The sequence below is a fragment of the Epinephelus moara genome, chromosome 14 (assembly GCF_006386435.1).
Source record: "Epinephelus moara isolate mb chromosome 14, YSFRI_EMoa_1.0, whole genome shotgun sequence".
NCBI lineage: Eukaryota > Metazoa > Chordata > Actinopteri > Perciformes > Serranidae > Epinephelus > Epinephelus moara.
This window is the reverse complement of record NC_065519.1, coordinates 28,685,167-28,708,563: the sequence shown is the minus strand read 5'-3', so window position 1 is coordinate 28,708,563 and position 23,397 is coordinate 28,685,167. Positions and strand designations below refer to the sequence as shown.

The 23,397-nt window shown below is 40.6% G+C and overlaps 2 protein-coding genes across 11 annotated transcripts in view; both read left to right on the top strand.

The window, feature by feature from the left end:
- The window catches only part of LOC126401262 (alcohol dehydrogenase 1), a 125,302-nt gene that overhangs the window by 75,314 nt on the left and 26,591 nt on the right, over window positions 1-23,397 (top strand). For 3 of the 10 annotated variants that reach the window (XR_007571053.1, XM_050062414.1, XM_050062421.1), the window contains exon 1: window positions 16,937-17,062. The exons of the other annotated variants lie outside the window; for them this stretch is intronic. The gene's annotated coding sequence lies outside the window, so the exon portion shown is untranslated. Of the gene's footprint in view, window positions 1-16,936; window positions 17,063-23,397 lie in introns of those variants that run through there. 10 annotated transcript variants of the gene reach the window in all.
- On the top strand, window positions 7,950-23,397 carry LOC126401270 (alcohol dehydrogenase 1-like). The gene is made up of 8 exons (XM_050062435.1): window positions 7,950-8,050; window positions 9,220-9,321; window positions 12,526-12,667; window positions 13,083-13,170; window positions 13,425-13,644; window positions 16,549-16,809; window positions 16,930-17,062; window positions 21,454-23,397. The coding sequence occupies exons 1-8, from the start codon at window positions 8,033-8,035 to the stop codon at window positions 21,642-21,644; spliced, it is 1,155 nt and encodes a 384-aa protein (XP_049918392.1). The 5' UTR covers window positions 7,950-8,032; the 3' UTR covers window positions 21,645-23,397.

Below are 23,397 nucleotides of genomic sequence, written 5' to 3'. Positions count from 1 at the left end.
CTCCGGAGAAGAAGCCGAGTTAGTGACATCCAGAATGGCCGAGTTAGCAAGATGCAGTAATAGAAAACGAGAGAGAGAGAGAGAAGGAGAGAAGAAGAGAAGGTGCCCGGTGTATTATAAACGGGTAAATCCATTCACGCACCGCCGTCCCCTCCTGCCGTCATGTTCGTATGACAGGACTGTCAAAAGCACCATGAAACTGAGTTAGAATATTTTCGAATTAATTTAGTAGAGTTCGAATAATATTAGAATTTATTATTATTATTATTTTATTTATTTTTTTAATTTCTTTTACAAAAAAAACCCCCACAAAAAATAAGATGCTTATTGCTGGGGCAATATGAACGTGACACTCGGATGAAAACACCCGTTCTGACCTCACTGAAGTGCCAGGTATGACCAACTTCTGCCTCGCTATCTGAGCAATGTTTGGATACTTCAGTGCGTAGTTTTCCACCACAAGAGTGGATCCTGGTCGGCTCGTAGTGGTGTCTCATTCTGGTAATGTTTCATCTCTTCTTTAAAAAGGGTAGGCAGGGAGGCAGCAGGTGCAACACTCTCTCTGTATGTCTCCCCGAACAGGTCACACATCGCGGACAGTGCAGTGGGTGGTGTTGGCGCAGCGGGCTCCTCCGTCGGCGCCTCTCCCTCCTGCTGCGTCCCGCAACATTATTGATAGTATTAATTAATTATTAATGATATTCGAATTAACAAATTTAGGTTCGAACTTATAAAAAATATATATATATTCGAATATATTTCTAACTTCGATTTTTTTTTTTTGACAGCCCTAACACACATATTTACTGCTGGTCTATTTGCACGGAATTAGTATTACCTGAGGTAATTGTCCTGGACCCTTTTACAGAAGGTAAAAGTCGCGGTAATCTTTACTGACATCGTGCAGTAATGATTACTGACATGGCACATTCGGACGGGACTAAAATCTCTGGTAATTATTACTTTGCCCCACATCCCTATGTAAAAGTAATCCCGTCCGAATAGGGTTTAAGAGACAAAGGATGTGTGCTTGTGTGTGTGTGTGTGCATGTGTGTGTGTGTGTGTGTGTGTGTGTAAAGGACATAGACAAAGACGTGTGTGAGTGAGTGTGAACTCACCAAGAAAAAATGGCTAACTATCAAGAAGATGGCCATATCATAGATGGCCACTCTGGCTGAAAGAGGTTCTGTCTGACTGTATGTGGCTGGTCAGACCAATAGAACAATGGACAGGTGCAAAGCGGGTACAGTCGTGCTTAGCTGTACTGTTGCACTAATGCTATGGAAGGTTTGCTTGCAAACTTTGTGTCTGCTGAAGATGCTAACTTGTCTGCTGTCATTAGAAGAGTTGAGTATGGCTGTTTGAGCAGGCCAAGTTAAGAGAGCTCTTAGACTCCTTCAAGATGAGCTAGGCCTGCGCAGAATTGATCACCACCAATCACCACACAATGCATTCCAGTTAGACCTGTGTCCAACTTCATCCCGACTTGCTCTGACATCACACACAAGTGGACGATAATCTCACAAGATTGAGGCAGCTGCAGTATTTATTCTGGTAACAAAATACATTGTGTGGCTGATAGTGATGTTTAGTAGTCAGAGAGACTAAATACATTAACATCACAGATCATAAACTATACCTATGTAACATTGGATTGTTTTATTTATTGAAGTATTTAGCAACACAAAGACTTGTGGTAAGTGGGATGTGAGGATTTCTAAAATAATATCTGTACAGATGTGAAGCCCTGACTCAGACTGATCTAAAAAACAAGCTATCGTCTTTTATTTCTTTCATCTGTGTTTGACTATTAATGTTTTCAATTTAGATTGACAGATTGACAAGCATTTTAATAGGCTACTCTGTTACAATTAAAACAGAGAAATAAATAGAAAAACTGAACTGAAAAAAACCCCCTGATGTATGGGTCTGATAACATTTGAATAAATTGGAATCGGATCTAACAGGATGTGAGTGTTTCTGTGACTCAGTGGAAATGAAGAAAGGAGCTTTATTTACCTTTATGCATAATGGAATGAATGAATAGAATGATTTTTCTGACACCGAAGCATGCAGTTAACTTTCTGAACACAATACACATCACAACAACAGGAAGTGTGTGGCACTGAACAGAAACAAACCCTATGGTGTTGCTGTCAATCCATTACAGACATCAGCACGCCTTGTCATTCAAGCCCCCCCATACTGGACAGACAAAATATCCCACTGAGTAGCATTTGAAGATGCAGTGTAAGACATTCTTCCAGTGGTTAATTGGGCATGACATCAGTATTTGTATTTGGTCAAGTCTGACAGAGCTGGTAGATATTTTCTTTCATTTCCATCTTTTAGAACATGTGAGATTTTTTTTTATCATTATTATTATTAAAAATTGAAATAGCAATTGTAATTTTATTTATATAGCACATTTCACTACATGTAAACACTAAACACTAGTGTTTCTCATTGAAAGACAACATAAAGAAAATATGAGAACAAAGGTAGCATAAGCATATATAAGACAGTATGAGCATGAGTCACCAACATCAACCTAATCAAACAGAGAACACACACACACACACACACACACACACACACACAAGCAAACAAAGAAAGTCAGCATAACCGAGGGAGAATAAGAGAGTTTTCAGTTTGCTTTTAAATGTGAACAAAGTGGTGCTGGACCTCAAGTCAGCAGGCAGGCAGAGCCACAATAACTGAAAGCACCCTCACTGGAACAAGATCTAATTCTTGGCACAGCCAGAAAACCTTTGCCTAATGATCTGAAACCTGGTTATATCATAATCAATGAGCAAGTCAGAAATGTACTGAGGAGCCAAAGCATAGTCCCTTGTAGACTATTAGCAGGATTTAGAAGGTGATTCTGTATTGTACTGGGAATCCAGGAAATAATTTCAGTACTGATGTAATATGTTCAGATTTTCATGCATATGTAAGGATTCTGGCTCCAGCATTTTGAATGAGTTGGAGCTGTTTGACTGATTGTTTGGATAATCCTGCAAATAGAGCATTACAGGAGTCTAACCTGCTTGAGATCAGTGTTGGGGAAGTTACTTTTTAAAAGTAGTGTTTGCTCGTTACTCGTTACTTCTTAAAAAAAAGTAATCCCTTACTTTACTTAGTTACCCTCTGTGAAAAGTAACTTTTTACGTTACTCGTTACTTTTACGTTACTTTTATGGTGCTTGACTTTGGGTAGAACCCCATCTCATTTCCTAAATGTGAAAAAATCTGAGTTTCCCACTGGTATTTACCACTTCGGTGATAAAATAAAGATTAAAGAGTGAGAGTTAATTTGTGTTAACTAGGCTACATGAATTTGTTACATGACAGATTACTACTACTAATAGCCTATTTGCCAGACCTGCTGCATCACTGAATGAGGAAAATATTAATATTCACAGACACTATCTTTGAATAGTGTCATATTCGTGAATAAATTATTTTCTGTTCTGTTATTATGTGTTTAACTGTGAGACTGTGTTTGTGTAACAGACTCATACTTTGCAGTAAGCTACAGACCTGCACGAATAAATTAATTCATTTTCTCTTCTGGTATGGTATGGTAGGTACTTTATTAACCCCTCGGGAGGAAATTTCAATGTCACAGCAGCAATTTAAAATACACAAAATAGGAGCTGCTGCAACAGGCTGCTGTTCACACAGCGCCAGGAAGGTAGGCAGGTTATGATTGTTCTGTTTTCTGTTAACACAATGCTGCATTTTATTGATGTTTTGGGGGTCGTTTTGATTTCCTTTGAGGTTCCGGGGTCGTATGTTGCCCATGTCTGAGGTCTGACTAGCGAGGTTAACGTTACATTAAACAACACTTACCCAGCCATACAAGTGCAGTTCGCTGTCAGTATATAGTTGGTCGACTTGTTCAGAATCGCCCAGGTCTTGTACATTAGTTAATGTTACTGTTTTGTGTCCTTGTCGCTGGCTCGGCAGTACTTCGGTCCGTAGAGCACAAAAACCATCAGATAAATCCCGGTATTCAATATCTTGGACATGACCGCAAAGTACAAAATTATACACATCAAGGGATTTATATGCCTTGAGTTTTTCATGCGTATAACACTGCGTTTCTCCACAAGATATAAAAAAATGTCCGGTCACTGTAGCTTAGGCCATTACGTTGGGTCGGTGAAAGACTGACCCGACATTAAGTACGGGTCAGGAAACCTCACTCCGTTGCTAATTGTTAGCTTATTACAATAAGCTAACCTGTCTTCGGTTGATAAACAGTTAAAATAATCCGAGGAGGCATGTGTATCTTCCATATTCCTCATACGATTCTTGATTTTGGCGCTCCTGTCTGTAGACCTACTGTTGACATGGCAACTGTCACAGTTCCTGCCTAGTGCGCAGCTGAGGCAGACAGGCAGTGTCACCGTCAAATCTGTCCCCGGGAAAAGTAACGTTGTGCCCAACTGACAAAGTAACTACGTTCCGTTACCATATTTTCAGTAGTAACACGTTACACTACTTTTTACCCAATAAAAGTAGTTACACAACACTGCTTGAGATAAACACATAACCGGTTTCTAAGGGTCAGTTTGAAGTATGAACGCTTTGATATATTTTTAAAGTGGTAAAATGCTGTTCTTGTGATATTGGTTGTGTGATTTTTTTTTTTTAACATTGAGATCAGTATCCAAAATATTGCCAAGGTTTCTGACATACTCAATGTATACCAGAGACAGTGTAAATCATTTTTTGGTCTCTGACTTTTAGGACCAATTACGAGTATCTCAGTCTTCTCTGTATTCAGCTGTAAAACGTTTCTGGACATTAAGCAAATAACTTCATCAGTTCAGTTGACCTGTTTGTTAACATGACTGAGATCCAAGGCTGTAGCCAGAGTCACCATTGTGGGGGACCAAATCTGCCAGGGAGGTCTGGGGTCTGTCCCTCACAAAAATTAAAATTTAAAATCTCATTTCCTGCCATTCTAAAATATTAAAAATTCACCAAGACATGAGATGAACTTTTTATTTATTTATCTATTTAAAAAAAAAAAAAAAAGTCAAATAATAATAAACTAGTGACTAGAAAGAATGTTGATCAGGGTTGAAAATGATCACAAGCCCCCAGCCAGATAGTGGTAAAATATGCAAGTGGTGGTTGATTTGCCAAAATCAGCCAAAAAACAATGGTAACCGAGTCAGTGGCTGGTTTAGGATCCAGCAGTGGCAGGTGGCCAAAGAGTTAATTTCCAACCCTGATGCTGATACAAGTATGGAGGCCAACAGGAGTCTGAACATTAGGGTTAAACATCAATATTTGTTCCTGTTCCATCTTTCACCTCCATGTCACCTGCTCTCCCTGCCTTGTCGGCACTGCAATGTGCTTTCTGTCTTCCAAAACATTTGTTTCTACTCCATTTAATTACTGGCTTTCTTTTATTAAAATGATATTCATTTTCACAGTTACTGTTCCAGCTCAAAATGATGTATTGGCATTAATGTTACCTTTAATGCATGTCCTTACTGAAGTGAAGTGTTGTTACTGATAGGGTGTTACAATAATTAGGTTTCCCATCAAAAACTGAACATTAACAGATCCTAACTTTACGCAAAGCTAACAAGTGGTTGCCTTATACCAGACACAACTGTTAAAAACTCACAATCACCATAGCTTACATAACACTCACACTGAATACTAGTTTTTGACTTTTTAATGCATTTGAAAGTAATGAAATAGAGAGAGTACAGTATCTCTGTCATCATAAAGGGCCCATGGAAGAATATGAGCAGTGATGGCATTTTCATATGTAAAGGGAGTATAAATGAGCCTTAACAGTCTAGTTGGGTTTCTGAGACAAGTTTGGCAATGACATTAATACAATAAATACAGCAACAGAATTTGTTAATACTGTAATTAAGGGGTTTTATTCATGGGAGGCCTGATTATGAATAACATGTGACAATGGGTGGCACTGAAAAATCAAGGATTTACAGTCAAGAGTCCCCAATGACCTCTCTGTCCTCACCTTTAACAAGAAGACAATAACACTGAACTTTGAACACGCACTTAGCAAGTATTTCAGAATATGATAGCTTTTGCCTTTCTGACTCGGTGATTAGATAGTGAAGGGGACCTGGTCATGATCACTGATTAGTCGTAACCCGAGAGGCTTAACAAATACAGCCCCCACACAGGAACAGATTAAGAACTCGAACAGGACACCCAACTCAAACATTACTTTCAGGCTGTGTGGCAACGCAAGGCAGTTTTATATGTATAGCACATTTTCAAACAACAGGGCAATTCCATGTGCTTTATAGGAAATAAAGATACAGTATAGATAAAAGACTTACAGTCTTTTATCTTTATTATCCTATTTTAAAAGTATAGAGAAACTTTGCACTCGCATCAAAACTGGTGAAATATTTGATTCTATACAGGTCTCAGGCTCAGTTGTGACAAAATGGCTCAGTAGCACGACCTCAAAAATGTCCATGAAGTAGCTCCTGTGGTACGTTTCACTTAGGTGTACCAAAATTGGGGTCACATGTAACATCACAAGACTTTCAAAAAGCCTCTTGGAGCCAGGGTCAGCAACTTTTACTATCAAAAGAGTCACTTTTGACAAAAAATAATAATAAAATCAAACTCTGTCTGGAGCCACAAAACACATTTTAGCCTTATAATAAAGGTAAGTCAGACTATTACATCTAAATTAGCCAATCAACATTGCTTGTAGGTCTAAATGAGCATTTATTAATATGTTTTACCACCAGGTGGCTATTCTGCAGAGGGCAATTTATGATTAATTGGAACTTTAACTTTGCGGAGCTGGTGGTAAAAGCAAAAGATGCTGTCCACACACTATTAAATTCTGTATTCTCCTCTGAAACTATAAAACTATACATTTTTGGAATTGGAATCCACAAATAGCCTACCTGGAGTGCCATAGCTTTTGGGGTTTGGCAAAATGTGGAGAAAAAGGCATCAGGCCATAAACGTTTCTTTGTGTGTGCATATGTGCATAATATTTGGAATAAATCATTTCCAGTGCCAAGCACCATGCAGGAAAACACGTCTAAGTCATGCGTGCAACGTCCAACAGTTGACAGTAAATGCATGTTTGTGAGGATGAGTGACCTGCCAGTATCACTGTCATGGATAAAATTGTATGGTGTACTGCTTGCAGCTTTAGTTGTATAACTCCTTTTCATTTTAAAATGTACTGATAAAGTGAGATGTGACAGATGCATGTAGGATATTGCCCTGTAACTGACATATAGCATATAACATACAGTACATAGACATTGTAATTTTTTTAAGCCAACTACAAAACAAACATCTTCTGTCTACTGAATAAATGAGCTCATATACACTTTTCCCAGGATACAAGAGTGTTGACAGTGTTCCCAGGTTCTTGGAGGAGTACATGAAACAGAGCTGAGAGTGGATAAATTTGTGACTCACATTTTGCCCTTTGAGAAATCTCATGAATACCGAGTGTCCCTCTGGGTTTTGTCAGTCTTATGTGTCACTGCTGCCCTCTGTTGAGGACAAAGCTGAGATGCGATGAGAGGTCTAAGATGGGATTTTAATTATTTGTCCTGAGGACATTTTTTTTAAAGACAAGTACAAGTTGTGTCAGCAATGTATGGCACGTTAAAGTAGAATAGATCTTCCCATCTAACTCTCAGCAAGGCAAAAACATATTTTCCAATATCTCAAACTATTCCTTAAAGTCCTTTACTCTTTTTTAAATCCGTAAGTCTCAACAGATGCTTGTTTACTCCACACAGGCTGCACATCTGTTGCCCAAATTTAGTTCCTGATAACATGGCTGCGGGGGCTTAAAAAAAATTTTCCACAGTTACCGGCAACCAATGGTATTTTTACACCAAAGCCAACACATCCCTGCCTATCCGAATGTGTGCCAAATGATACTGACACAGTATAAAACTGTTGTTGTCTACACCCCACTCCTGTCCTGCAGCTGCTCTCCTCTCTTAACTCCACTCTCGCTTTTTTACTCTTTGCAGCAAAAATGGCCACAGCTGGAAAGGTAAGAGTCATTTAACATGTTGACACTTATATTTATGATTAGCGCTTACATCACATGACTTACCTGTGTATTTATGCACACAGTGAAAATTAATTGAACAAAACATCAAAAAGAGACATAACAATATAACATTAAAATGATTTACATTTACATTAGTAACATTTATTTGAGATTCTTCTGTGCTCCTGTATTGTGTGCAGGTCACATTTGTGTGTATGAGATTTGTTCATTGTCTGCCAGATGGATCAAAAAGTTGATACCTAAAATGAGCATATCAGTGCTCTTCTGTGCTGTACTTTGCTGTGTATCTGGCTACAGATAGAGATACTGACACAGATGCACGCACATGAAGTATTTCACCTTAACAAAGTTAAAAAATCTTCATTTTACTGCAATAGAATTTGAAATTGTTATGTAATAGCTAAATCATAGGGTAGCTTTACCTTAAAATACCCTGTCCTTCTATCTTTTACTTCATATCTCTGTCTCCTCTCTGCCTCAGAGAAATATCTCATGTCCTGCTTTGACTTGGCACACAGTTTGAAACTATCCAGTCAAATTTGTGTTACTGTTTATATTGGCAAGGCTGTGGGGATAGTCAGCCAGATGAAAAGAGTGAAAAAATCATTCCACGAAATGCTTAGGAATTCATGGAAAACCGCTTGATTTATAAAAATCTGATACAACTGATATTACTCAGTGGTTTATTTGCTGACCCTACATTCATTAACTTTGTCCAACTTCATGCTCAGTTTGGGTAGGAGCTGAAAGGACTGCTAACAAGACTGTAGGAGCTTTTTAAAACTTTGAATTATAAAACTCACGTTAATCAAATAAATCATGTGGACTTTATACTGGTGCCTTTTTTGCTTGTATGTTTTTACGAGGAGCGGCAGTGTTTGCACTGAATTACAGCACAGGGCACTGTAACATTATAGTCTTCCTATTGCTAATGTAGCATGTTGCTTTTATAGTAAATGTGAAAAACTGAAAACACCTTGCTTTACTTATTCTCACTAAGACCAGTGGGTTGGAATATTAAGTGTTCACAGTTCAACAAGGGGTCGCAGCTCTTTTTTTTTTTTTTTTTCTTTTAAGTCTTCCTGATATTATTTAACAGTCCCCAGTAGTATTTGTTGGGTAGTGTCTTGTGGTGTCACCGCCTGTAGGTCATCAAGTGCAAGGCAGCAGTGGCCTGGGAGCCCAAAAAGCTTTTGGTTATTGAGGAAATAGAGGTAGCTCCACCAAAGGCCAACGAGATCCGCATCAAGGTGAGAGATGTCCACAATAAGAGCACACACACACAGTGTGAGGTCCATTTAGTGATATGATTCATATTAATACCAAATTAAAGTGTCAATGGATTTTGAAGTGTTGCTAGTGCTGCTGGACCCACTAGGAGTGACCTCTCATAAGCCTGTCTCTTTATTTGTCTTTGGCCTCGTCTGTTTTAGGTCACTGAAAATAGACCTTTTGTGAAACTCCATCCAGGGTGAAGTTTTTTCAGAAACTCTGTTTTCAGTGTTGACGTTACGTCGTGAAATCTGCGTGAAAACAGATGCGAAAACACAGAATTTGCTTGTAATGTCAGAGCATGCGCCATTACCTCCGCTGTGAGGCGTCACAAATGAGCCGACTTTTTTCTTTTTTGTGCAATTTGGCGAACATGGACAAAATAGTGCTGGTTCTAACCTTGCTAACATTTATTACATGTTTATACATAAATGTACAGTTACTCTTCCACTATATACTCCTGAGACCTGAACTTTTGTCTGGTATGTATTTTTAATTGCTCCCAGCTATTTGGGATCAGTCCCAATGTCCTTCAACAAGCTGATGATAAATTCCCAATGTCCTCAAACGAGTTCTTCCTAATAAAGAGTGTTGTTACTCTTGTTACTTTTGCTGAAATTGGTCAAATTCGTTGCCATATTAAACTACAGACTTTATAATCATAAATAAAAAGTTTCAACCAGGGGGCGTTGGTGGCTTAGTGGTAGAGCAGGCGTCCCATGCACAAGGCTGTTGCCGCAGCGGCCCGGGTTCAGCTCCAGCCCGTGTCCCTTTGCTGCATGTCTCTCCCTCTCTCCCTCCCTCCCCCCTTCACACTTCACTGTCCTATCAATTAAAAAGGCAAAAAATGCCCATAAAAATATCTTTAAAAAAAAAAAGTTCCAACCAGAACATCTGATCAGGTTTTGTCCACTTTTGTGTCAGGATCAGCTGCAGAATGACTTGGCAGAGATGGCTGCCATCTTGTTCTGACATGGATAAGTGTATTTTGCTCTTACTACCACTAGATGGACCAAAAACTGTCTACAAACAAGGACAACAGGTCTAAGTTAAAGGGATAGTTCGACATTTTGGGAAATTTGCCTATTGCCGTAATCCCTACAGTCATATGGGTAGGTACATTACCTTTAATTATCAGTGCCTGTTGTTCTGAGATTGGTGGGGCAGAGCTGCCTGCTGCTCAGCGCACAAAATGGAGGTGAACGGTACAGCCCCCTCTCTCCCTCAAAACTAATCAAATACACCATCAAATGACTCCAAAATGCTCTAGTGGACAACTTGTAGCTTACACATTCACCACGCTATGAAATAATAATGTAATACTACAAGACAGAGTTGTTTTGAANACACATTCTACGTTTACAAAGCTTTTACATTTTCAGTTTTTGTCAGAAAGGTGATTATTCTACTTTATTATTGAGGTCGTAGTGGGTGGTGTTGGTGTACTGGAGTGCAATATATTTAAAAGTGTTCCTAATATTTTGTCCCCCTCAATTAGATAAAATTAGGAGGCCACCCCCGTACACACCACCACCGTTCACTATGACCTCAATAATAAACAACGTAGAATCATCACTTTCTAGACAATGTCAACAATAACCGAAAATTTATAAGCTTCAGGGGAAAAATCATGGTATAGTCGTTCTACTGGATTGCATTAGATTACACAGGTGTACACAAAGTGGCCAGTGACTGTATGTTATACATACATATGTTGATGGTGGGATGGGACGAGAGTAGCCTACGCCTCAAAATAATCACCGGAACACGGGGAGAACATGCTAACTCCACACTCATAAATCACCACAACTCCTGAGGGAACAACAACATAAAATGTTCCCTAGCAGTCTGTTTATTCCCAACAATGAGAATTAATGCCAGTCACTTCACTATATGCTCTGGGCAAGCACTTATCCATAACATAACCACAAGATTTGCATTTTAGCCTTATTTACCATGCTTGGGTTGGAGGCTAATGTTACTCAACATGGAGGTAACGTTACAGCAGAGAGATTGCTGAGCAAAATACACAACGATCACTTACCACGTCTGCTCGTTTTGTGATGCCGACAGATAATATGACAGTATCTTTCAAGAAAAGTATTTGAACCATTCCTGAGCTTCTGCGCTCCATCCTTTCAGCGTAGTCCTCGGGTAAAAAATGGCAGGAGCACACAAACATTTTCCAGACCATTTCCACAGGCGTGTTGGGGTCGATGTCCAGCACAAATAGCCATTGTTTCATCCTGTCCGTATTACTGGTTGGAACTACGTAAAACTTCACTTTGCTCCATGTCTTCAGCTTGTTACCACAACCTTTTACAATGCATGTGTAAACCATGATCTACAAAAACGCTTGTAAACTTTCCTCAAACCTTCTGGTGTGTCCAGCTGACAATACCGCAAAAGGCTACAAGCAATAACAACAACACTGTCTCAGCTGCGTACTGTGTCACTCCGCCCAGTGGTTTACTCAAGAAATTAGTTCCGAGTATTTGCTTCATGTGTTGTAATGTTACTTAATTATACATTATTATTTCATAGCGTGGGGAATGCGCAAGCCATGTGTTTTCCACTAGAGCGTTTTGGAGTCATTTGATGGTGTATTTGATTAGTTTTGAGGGAGAGAGGGGGCTGTATTGTTCACCTCCATTTCAGCGGCCAGCTCTGTCCCACCGATCTAAAAACAGCAGGCACTGACAATTAAAGGTAATATACCTACTCATATGACTATAGGGATTACGGCAATAGGCGAATTTGCCAAAATGTTGAACTATCCCTTTAAGCAGAATGATGTAAAAGGTGCAGGAAATCAAAAATGTGATGTCCTCATAGGAGGACGCAGGGTCTCAGGAGGATATTGAGGAACAGAGGCATCAGAGTGCACTGCGGTTACTGCACTAGGTAGACTTTAGGCAACAGCTTTTTTTTTAGACTTCTGACTGGCCAACATCTTGTTCTTTATCGCATGCTTGGTTTATATCACTGCCTGTCGATTTGGTATGCTCTTTACGGTGCTTCAGTTGTGTTTTTGTGTTTTCATTTGGACAGAGATTTTTTTTAATAGTGCTTGTCTGGACAGGGATTTTTATTTATTTTTTTTTTAGGAAGGAAAAACCTTGTTTTCAGAAGTATTCATGGACATATGGACTAGGCTTGAGTGTTTTTTGTCTTTGGTGCAGATTGTGGCAACTTCGGTGTGCCATTCAGACCTTTACCACCTTTTGGAGAATATGCATGAAGACGGCTTCCCAGTAGTCCTTGGCCACGAGGCAGCCGGCATTGTGGAGAGTGTCGGGCCTGGAGTCACTGAATTTCATCCAGGTCAGTTTAGAATGGTTTAACATTCTGAAATATAGATTATTTGCTTTCTTTCTGATTGATATGTCTCATGGTTGATTGTTGAGTACGGAGCTGGGGTGTGTTTAGCCCAGCTAAGCTCAGCGTAAAGTTGGGAAACAGTTTGCCTGGTTATGTCCAAAGTTCAGAAATAGTGACAAAAGTGGCTGTCGCTTTCATTTAAAATTCATACCTTTTCACATTTTTAAAAAAGTGACAGCCCTGGTGAGAAAACCTCTAAAGAATCTACTAACAAGTCGTCGTACATTAAGAGTACTACAGGTAGTGGTGAGGTGTACAAGGTATATAAACTGAGATCTATCAGTGCCATTCAGCGAATATTCTTATAACCTTAACTTGACTTGACTTTCACATGGCAACACTGTTTTTAAATTTTCAGGAGACAAGGCGATTCCTATGTTCCTCTCCCAGTGTGGAGAATGTCGCTTCTGCAAGAGTCCAAAGACCAACCAGTATGAGAAAGGATGGTAAGCTCAACTTATCTCCTGCCATCAACTCCATTTTGTCTGCCAGACACATTTTATTCAACATGTCTCTGTCAAGATAGCGACTTTAGGTGCTGTTTGGCAATACTACAGGACAGATAGTTCAGATGGTTGTTTGTTTTAATTTTAAGCATATTGCAATATTCAGTGGAGCCTCTAATAGGACAGGACCAGCAATCAAATGTTGTTTCGGATTGCTTACGGATTATTTACATCAAAAAACATATATTTTCCAGGTCCACTGATCGTCTCAATGCAATGTCACCTTCAGAGTCCAGCTTAAACTGTAAGGGGAAGAAGGTGCTACAGTTTACGGGAACCAGTACCTTCTCTGAGTACACTGTGGTTAACCAGACAGCTCTGGCAAAGATCGACCCCGCTGCTCCTCTGGACAAAGTCTGTCTGCTTGGCTGTGGGATCTGCACAGGATATGGATCAGCAGTTAACACTGCTAAGGTGTGTATGTTTGATTGTTGCAGATCACCTACATCATTATTTTGGATTAAAACAATGGAATGAGACATTTTGTTTAAAATTAAAATTCTTGCTCAGCTTCTGAAAGAGTACGCACTCATTGTAGGACATAAAACCTTTTCATTGATTAATGACATTTTATAACTAAGTTCAGGAACAATGACCACACCTCAAACACATCCCATTTTCACACAAAAGTATTTAAGCACACCTGATCCATTCTCTTCTCCTTTGACTCAGTTATCATATGACCCATGACAGACAGTACAGACATTTGCTTACAATAAGCCATGGACCAGGAGCTCCTTCTCACCCCTTCTGATAGTGATTTGTTTGAAGAAGTTCCGCAAACTCCCTAGGTCCATAAGTCTCTCTCTCTCCATCTCCTTCCATTCAATGTTGTCAGCAACTTTGGTTGGTCGACAACTCCAATGTCGTAGCCTCAGCAGCAGCTTCAGGGGAAGGTCCTGTCTTCGGTGTCCGAGGGACATTGTCCCCTCCAGACACCTCTTGCCAACCTACTTGCAATCCAAGAGCTTGAACAACAGGTGACACCACCATGAGCTGTATTCACCACGCCATTACTTCAAGTGTCCCTAAGACAGGAATACAAAACCTTTCAAAGTGCTCACAAACTCCCGGCAGAAAACCACTCTCCAAGCTTCCAGACCACTTCTTCCACCTCTATGCCGATGATGTCATGGCACATCCCCCAGCCGAAGAAGCCCGGCCATACACATTAGCCTTCTCTGAGGGCCATGTGGTATTAAATACTACACAAGCTCCCACTGTTTCAGAGCTGTCTTCTTTCCCAATTTTCTTGCAAGCTTCACAAACAACTCAAGCACATGCATCCCTCCTTCTCAGCATCCTTTCTTCTCCTTCTGCTTCTACTTTTCCTATCCCATCTTCTTCTCTTTCTTTTATGATGACGATGTCACCAGGCCCGAAGACATCCAGTTGTTTACAGACACAGCCCTTTCCATCGGCTTTGGTGGCTACTTGGGCAGCAGGTGTTTCTCAACTGAATGGCCGCCCGAATTCTCATCCTTTACTTCTTCCTCCACCATCTGCGAAATGTATCTGTCCAGCTTGCAGCCTTTCTTTGGCACAAATGGTCAAAGACAGTATTGTTAACATCGTTAACAAGGAACGGTCGAATTGTCCAGACATCATGCAGTTCTTGCAAAGGCTCACCTTGGTTTTGGCCCAACATCAATTCATTATCCAGACCTCCCACATTGCAGGTCATAAAAACTCAATTACCGACTCACTTTCTTGTTTCTCATTCTAGAAATTCAGACAACTGGTTCCAGCCTTTGACCCTCTTCCGACTTCAGGCCCGACATTTTTTTTCCCACCATCTTTTATTTTTGCCCCACAGCTGGAACTGTTAGTCACTGCTTTGAAAGACACCATTCTCAACAGCAGGGTTCCCTATCTTCATATATGACCGGATGGAACTGCTTCAAAGTCTTCCATGCTACCCCCAGCCTTACGTTCATGAAGCTGTCCTCAGGGGCACTGTGTCCACCCCTGTCCCACTCACACATCAGCATGTTGATTAAAGGCCTCCACAAGGCTGAACCACATCCTATGCTAAAACCTTCACCCTTCACTTTAGACCTGCTTGTCTGTTGCAGCTGAACTCTCCACAGGCTTTCTGTCTCCATTTATAGACAGTCTATAAATTCCTTAGCTTTCTGTGCTGTTAAGAGTTCACAGCTGCTGCTTCCACTCATCTCAACACACCACCATGTCATTTCCTTTCATTCATCCGACCCCATATACAACCTCAAAAGTAGCAAGACCAACCAGCCAGGTCAATCTCAACCCCATATTCCTCTTCGGTTAGGGTCATACCTACGTCCATATGAACCCACCTGCGACTACTTAAACTCAAGACTAGTCAGCCAAGCTTCTCCTCAAGACCCTCTGTTTGTCTCTGAGATAGGCCAATTGGTCTCTGGTTTCACCACCCCTATCGCCAAATCTTATCCAGATCCAAAATATTCCCTTTGGGGCATTCCTTCCTTATTGGAGCTGCTTCCATTGCTTTAAGGCAAGGAATCCCAGACCTCCTTGACCACTGGTCTTCCCAGCGTACAGCACTTACATCTGCTATGATCTAAACAACATCAGAAACACCCTTGAGCACCTTTCCTTGTGAAGTTTTTATTGGGGGCTCTCTCTGCATTAGGCCATGTTTACACAAAAACGATCCACTGAAAATGGAATCATTTCTCATTTTCGTTTTGAAAAAAGTTCCGTGTTTAGACGACAACATTTTGATAACAATCACCCTGCACACGGATCCGCAAAAAGGACCAAAACCATGATGGTCGACTTTCACGCGCATGTCTAGTGATTGGAAGTGTAATGCGCACGTGCGAAAAGTCTCTGTTTTCAGAGGAACAGCATATTGCAAGTTTACATGACAACGGAGACGGTGCCGTTTCCAAAAAATTGCACTCTGGAACCCGTTTTCAGGCACCCAAAACACTGTTGCGTTTTCAGGCACCCAAAACACCGCTGTCGTGTAAACGATCAGCCAAAAGGCAACTAAAGTTTACCATTTTCATGTCGTATAAACCGGACCTTAGAGTCTCATCTACCCCTGTTCACCCCTTCCATCCCACCCTCAGCTGACAGGGGACTGCAATCACACTCTTCCATGCATCTGGTCATGACCCTGATTCTTCCCCTCATCCCATGACCTTTATCCCTCAACCCTCATCCCTCTATCCCTTCATTTGGACCCTCAATCCATCATATGCAATAAACTAGTCTAAATCTATATCTTAATTAATGTGGTCTTTGTAAGTGAATTACTGTATGGAGCATTAGCCTAAAGAGCCATGTTGACAAAAGCCTGTTGCACTTTAGGTGGAACCGGGCTCAACATGTGCTGTGTTTGGCCTGGGAGCTGTGGGTTTGGCTGCAGTCATGGGCTGCAAGGCTGCAGGAGCCAAGAGGATCATCGCTGTTGACATCAATCCAGAGAAGTCTGAGAAGGCCAAGGTGTTCGGCGCGACTGACTTCGTCAACCCCAAGGATCACAGTAAACCCATCAGTCAAGTGCTGTCTGAGATGACTGACGGAGGAGTGGACTACTCTCTGGAATGTGTTGGAAATGTGGGAGTCATGGTGAGGCAGATAGAGAGGTTTGCATAAAGATTTGACACAAATTGGCTCAAGAAGACTCAAGATAGGTACGATTTTTTTTTCCCCCAAGAAGTGTGCTGTTTTTGCTGTTTCTTCATCTAGCGCAGTGCCTTGGAGTCTTGTGTGAAAGGTTGGGGTGTCAGCGTTCTGGTTGGCTGGACAGACATGCACGATGTAGCTACCCGACCCATTCAGCTCATCGCTGGACGTACATGGAAGGGCGCCTTGTTTGGAGGTGAGCCCAAATATAACCATCACCACTGACTTAGAAATCTCTGGTAACCAAATTGCTGTGGGCTTGTTCTCTGCAATGGCCCTTTACTAAGCCCAGCCCCTTTGTGATGGTCCGTCAAGTTGTCGGAGCTTACATGAAGCCCACACTGTAACTAGCTGCACCCCCCTGAGGAAATATCAAATTTCTGGAAATACAAAAAAACAGTTTCAGAGAGAAGCAGACTAAAGGGTCTACATAATGTGTTTGAAGGATACTGTATATCCAGGATGTCAAAGTCGCTCAGCTACAAAACAATAAATATAAAGGAAAATTTGGCTTATTTTCAATCAGCTGTGTGTCATTTCAGTGTGTGCAGATGAATAAAGTTTGGCTTCTCCCATGCCGCCTGCACCCGGTCCATCGGTCGGACAAGCTCTGGGGACAGCCAAACAATGTTCGTTTGCACACACTGCAATGACACACAGCTGGTTGAAAATAAGCAGTTTAAGTTTACATGTTTACCTTCATTGGTTCCTGTAAAGCAGGGTAGGTCTTTATTCAGGGTTATAATCATTAAAAAGCAAAAGCAGCCTGTACATTCAGTGGGCTATAACTTCAGTAGCTAGCCAGCTGACTAACGCTACACCTTTAAGGGTTTGATTTTGGTTTTGGAATGGGGAGGAAATGTGGATAAAAAAAATCTTGCACATAGGAAACTGCACACAAATAAATAAATATATGACAAAGATGACATAGCATAATTCTATAACAATTGACGTGAATAATTTCACAATATAAATATGTGTGATTGTATCTGTTATCAAACATATTATCTGCCTTGTTGACATATTTTAAGCTAACGTTTAAATGATGTCCTCAGTCTTGGTTGGCAGTCAAGTGCAATCACATCCTTTATTATTTATTGATAATGTTATGATTTAATGACTAATGTAATCCTTATGACTCTCAGATAGTAATGAAGGAGATCGACAGCTGACTGCCAATGACTGTAAATGACAGCAGAAAGGGTCAGTGGACTAGCAGCAGCAGCAGTTTATACACACACATATGTATTTTTTTTCTTTTTACTATGCACTTATTTACTGCTATGAATTAATTAAATCTCAAAAAAACTCAGTCTCCACAATGGTTTGGGGTGCTACATGGTGATGCTCCAGTCGTTTGGAGTAAGGGGTACCTATGTATTTTCTCCACTGACAGAGAGATGAGAAAAAAATGTTGCATCAAGTAAACAGGAGCAATTTTATACTCACTGCAGATTACGACAAAAAAATATGTGAGGTTATGATTTTCAAGAACTGTGTTAGCACTTATTTCACAAAGACCACACCACTGGGAGAGTCTGGTTTATTAAAAATAAGGAACAGAGAAAGGCTTGCAAAACCGAGGGAGTTGAGACTCAGGGTGAGGGTGCTGTCTCATTGCAAGAGTCTTTAGGTTCCATTGAAACCCTATGTCAGTCTTGTGCTGAGACAGAGGGTATGAAAAAGACAGGAGAAAGGGTAAGGCACACCTACAGTATAGAGGCCTGGGAGGGAAATCGCTTTGGGAGATAAGGTGTGGTCTTTGTTCTCCAACTTAAGTTATGGAACATCATTAGTTGTGAATGTTTAACAAAGTATGACGAGTGGTATCAGTTACTTGATGAGATGAATTCAGTTGAAGTTGTCTCATGTTTTTGGTTGTCTTTTTGATATGTAATGAGTGTATGTCCACCAAGTTAAAAATGTTCCCTAATGCTTTGTGCATTAAACCACGATGGGATGTATCAATCAATTTTATTTATAAAGCCCAAATCACAATTTGTCTCAGAGGGCTTTACAGCATACGACATCCCTCTGTCCTTTGGACCCTCATAGCGGATAAGGAAAAACCCTGCTTTTCCCGGTCCGCAGTCCTGGCTAGTTTTACGCCCTGGGCAAACCCCGACCCCCCCCCCCCCCCCACTTATTCATACTTCAAAAACAGCATCAATAAGTGATTAACATAGGGGGGGATCAAAATAAAATTAAAAAATAAAATAAAAATCAACCAGCCATCCTCCTCCCCTGACAAGTAAAGAACAGTCCCTCCATAAGTAAAGCGGCTAGAGTTCCTCCAACATTTGCAGTTAGATTATCATAATTTTTTATTGACAAAAATATAGGCTGCTTCGGCAGATTTTTTTATGCGCACATGTGCCCCTAAATAATTTTTTACAGTTCGCACACACCTATTTTTAGTCGCAAATGCGAGTGAAACGCTTGCACTGTCGAGTGCTGCTGCCAGACAGTGGAGCACAAAGGCTCCAGAGAAGAAGGTGAGTTAGTGACATGCAGTAGAGCCGAGTTAGCGAGATGCAGTAACAGGACATGAATGTTAGCAAAGGAGGGAGGGAGAGAGAGAGAAGGAGAGAAGGTGCTCAGTGTATTATAGGAGGTGTATTATAGGAGGTCCCCCGGCAGACTAGGCCTATGTAAGCCTAACTAGGGGCTGGTCCAAAACAGACCTGAGCCACCCCTGACTATAAGATGGACTATATGGTGGATTTCAAAATCTACCAGCTATTCAATAGGGTTTCATTGTTTTATTGGCCAGTGAGCGAAGCTTACAAAATACAGTATAATGCATACCAAGTATGATTCCTTATTGCCGGAACTAGTTGAGACATATGTTGTTATGTATTCAGTCTCACCAAGGTCCTTTCAGTACTGATCTGCAGCATCTTTCATGACATGGCAGTCCTGCAGCATTACTGCTCCTCTGCCACCCAGTGCACTTACACTAGGCTGCGAATATATACTAACAAGATTACATATATAATACTGTAATAACATTTATGATTAGCATGACTACTTGTATAGTTCAGTAGTATAACAATTTTAGTGTTTAGACTGATTTCCCATTTAGCGTAGTATGTTTCATTTTTCAGAATCACTTACCCTGTGTTTTTAATCTCACTCAGGTCCTCCAACTTCCCTCTCCCTTTGCCACCTATGCGGAATCAGCTGAGCTGTACCATTTTATAGACAGAATCACAAAGCTTAAAGGATAACTTAGGTATTTTTCAACCTGTGCTCTATCTCCCCATGTGTATGTGTGCGTATGATTCATAGGTACAACTCGTTTTAAAATTGGTTCAGTATTGAGGGAGGTGGATGCAGCCGGCAGCCGCAAGGTAGATATGGGGGCAAATGCATCCCGTATAAGTTTGCGCATTAAAAGTGCTTTTTTTCGCCACTGACTGGTTCAGATCGCCAGTGCTATCTCTGTAAATAGCATACTAAGCGTTTCCCTTACCCTTCACTTCCTCTGGGCTGTGTGTGACGTCATCTCGCGAGAGCTTTGCTTGAGCAGAGGTAGAGGGAGGTGTGGCTCATGACACACTTTGTTTTGGTCTACAGGCAGTGCACAACAGCAAACCTAGCGGTGAAACGATTTCGCTTTTTGCCCCTTTAACGCAATTTTTCAAAGCTCATCAAATCAGTCAGAAATTGTACTTATCACTTTCTTTGCCCACTGTTGGAAGCCAGTGTCCATCTTGCCAAGTTTAGACTAAACTGCGATATAGAATCAAATGTATTCATATGTTTCTTTACCTCCCATAAGTTACATTTTTGTTTACTGTTTAGATGACTCAAATAGGCGCTCTAAATCTATATCATCAATAGCAACGTATCACAAAAAAGCTCTCTTCCTTATTTCGTGTATGTTAATTTCATTATATTAGCTTTCTGAAGTCTATGAACAACTAAAGAACTATCATAGACTTCAGGAGGTGCAGAGCAGACCCCCTTTCCATCTTCACAAACAGAGACTGTGTGGAAAAAGTTCAGAGCTTCAAATTCCCGGGAACCCACATATTAGACAATCCCTCCTGGTCCACCAACACCATGGCTGTTGTCAAAAAGGCACAGCAGCATCTGCACTTCCTGAGAATCCTTAAGAAAAATAATCCAGTGACCCTCTAACACATCACAATAGAGAGTGTCCTTACATACTGCCTCACAGTCAGGTACACTGGCTGCTCAGCAGCTGACAAAAAGTTTTACAGAGGGTCATTAACATAGCCCAACCCCCACCACCTGTTTGACCCCCTGTCCTCAGGCAAACTCAGACCACCAGACTCATGAACAGTTTCTTTCCTAAGTGCATTCACACTCTCAATCAACATACAAAATGAAAAGCCGTAGTGCACTCTCAGAAGCACTCTCACAACAACACTCTAATGACATTTTATTTCTACATGGCAATTATCTGATCTTATTTGTGCAATAACCACTGTGGTCAGGGCAATTTGTTGACTTTGGCACTTTTATAGCTACCTCTTTATTTTGTGTGCAATGAGGTTTTTGTAGTGTGCTTATCTTTTTTAATATTGTATGCAATATGTGTCTTTTTTAAACTCTTAGGCACCAACCAGGAGTTCATTGTATCCTGCACAATACAAGACAATAAAGGCTTTCTGTTCTATTCTATTCAATTTTATTCTTTTCTATTCAAACTCCAAAATTATATCCTCATTTCACCTCCTCCACTCACCACTCTACTACCCCATGAGCCAATGTTGTATTTAACTAAGCTAATATTTAACTCACACTGACCCAACAACAATCATGATTAGAGGCCTTTTTTCTTGTTAAGAGAAGGAAATTACAAATAGGCTTATAAACATTATGTTTATAGTATGTACAGTATCCTAGCCTGATGTGCCTATTTATTAACGTTCTGTACATCTACTAATTAAGCAGGGGATAATCCACTAACATGCTTTAATGCACATGTTTATTTGATTAAGGTATGCTGTTAATATAGAATCTAGTTCGTTCGACGTCTTACTCTTTAAAGGAGGACACAAATGGTCTTTTTGTGCCTCTTACTTCTAGAAACTGTTGAGAGGCTCTACGATCCACCATTGCTGTAACACAAAAAAACAAGAAACTCTTTAGTCACAACTAGGGCTGGGTATTGTTCACATTTGAACCAATACCAGTGTAGGTTCTGGTACCTGGAATTCACTAATGGTACCCAACAGTACCTTTTTTTGGTAGGCTACTTTCTCTGTAATAACAAAAAACTAGTCCATACCCATTGAGTACAGCATACATACCATGACTTAGTCATACCAAAAATTAGAAAAACAAACAAACATTCGGCCACAGGGGGAGCCACAGCGATCGGTCACATTTTAGCCATTTTTAAGCATTTTTCTGTTGTTACAGCGCCACCCAGTTGCCAATTAGAGTTAAATTTCTCCAGTCACCTTGAGGCGTCCTGTTCTACATATCTACCAAATTTAGTAAAAATCGATATGGCGGTTAGGCCTAGGTAAGAAATTAGCTCTCTAGCGCCCCCATCTTGTTTGATCGGGTCAATAATGTAGGGGTCCCCTCAGATTATGTGTGGTCATATGCCTACAAAGTTGCGTGGTGATCGGTGAAACCCTTGAGATGTTATACACCTTTATGTGATGAGCCACGCCCTCCGCAATATTCATTGCCTTATAGAAGCTCAGTTTTAGTAAGTTTTCCAACTTTTGCCAAGAGGGAACTTTAGATATTGATGTAATATTGCTTCATTTGCATCCTCCCATGACCCTCTACCACTGTGCCAAATTTCACATGGATTGACCAAGTCAGTGAGGAGAAAAACATGGAACAGACACACAGACACACCCACAGACAGAGTTTTCGTCATTATATAGGAAGAAGACTATCACGGCAGATCAGCGCTGCAGTTAATAGTTTTGTCTAGCAGCCGACAGAGTGTCTAAGTGGTGCTATCCTCAGCTCTGTGGATAGCATCCAGGCTTTGGGGTTCTTTGTGGCACTTGCGCGTCTTGTCGAAGCCTGGCATTCTCACCTAGATGCACTCACAAGTACCGAACTTTGGTGGCATGGAGGATTTAAGGTGAATCGGTACTTGGTGCTATTGACATAATTTGGGTCAGTGCCCTTAAAAATACCAATTTTGGTACTCAACGCTATAGCTAGCGTTAAGTTAGTTGGCCCTTTGGCTGAGGAGCTCAGCTTATGGTGTAATTATCAGCACAATGGTTAAGTTAGAAAGGTTAATCAAGCAGTCCTGAGCACTAACATTATTCAAGTGGAATTTGGAACATCAATTACACTATAGCTCCATAGAAATATGCTTAACACATAGGCCTAACGTTGTATCCAAATTGTGATGTTAGCATTCACTCAATCAAAACAACTCAACCTCATCAGGCTTATCAATAGTCCCAACTGTGACATATTTTCAAATAAGCCAAGTAACGTTATAAACTGTACTGTAAGAGATTTCTACTTGTGCATGTATGTGCTAAACACGGAAGCCAACCCTAATATTTGCAAAAC

Excerpts from the sequence above, each read along its gene's own strand:
- LOC126401270 (XM_050062435.1), top strand. Across the intron at positions 12,668-13,082 it reads AGTCACTGAATTTCATCCAG|GAGACAAGGCGATTCCTATG; the intron begins GTCAGTTTAGAA and ends TTAAATTTTCAG. Across the intron at positions 16,810-16,929 it reads TTGGAAATGTGGGAGTCATG|CGCAGTGCCTTGGAGTCTTG; the intron begins GTGAGGCAGATA and ends TTCTTCATCTAG.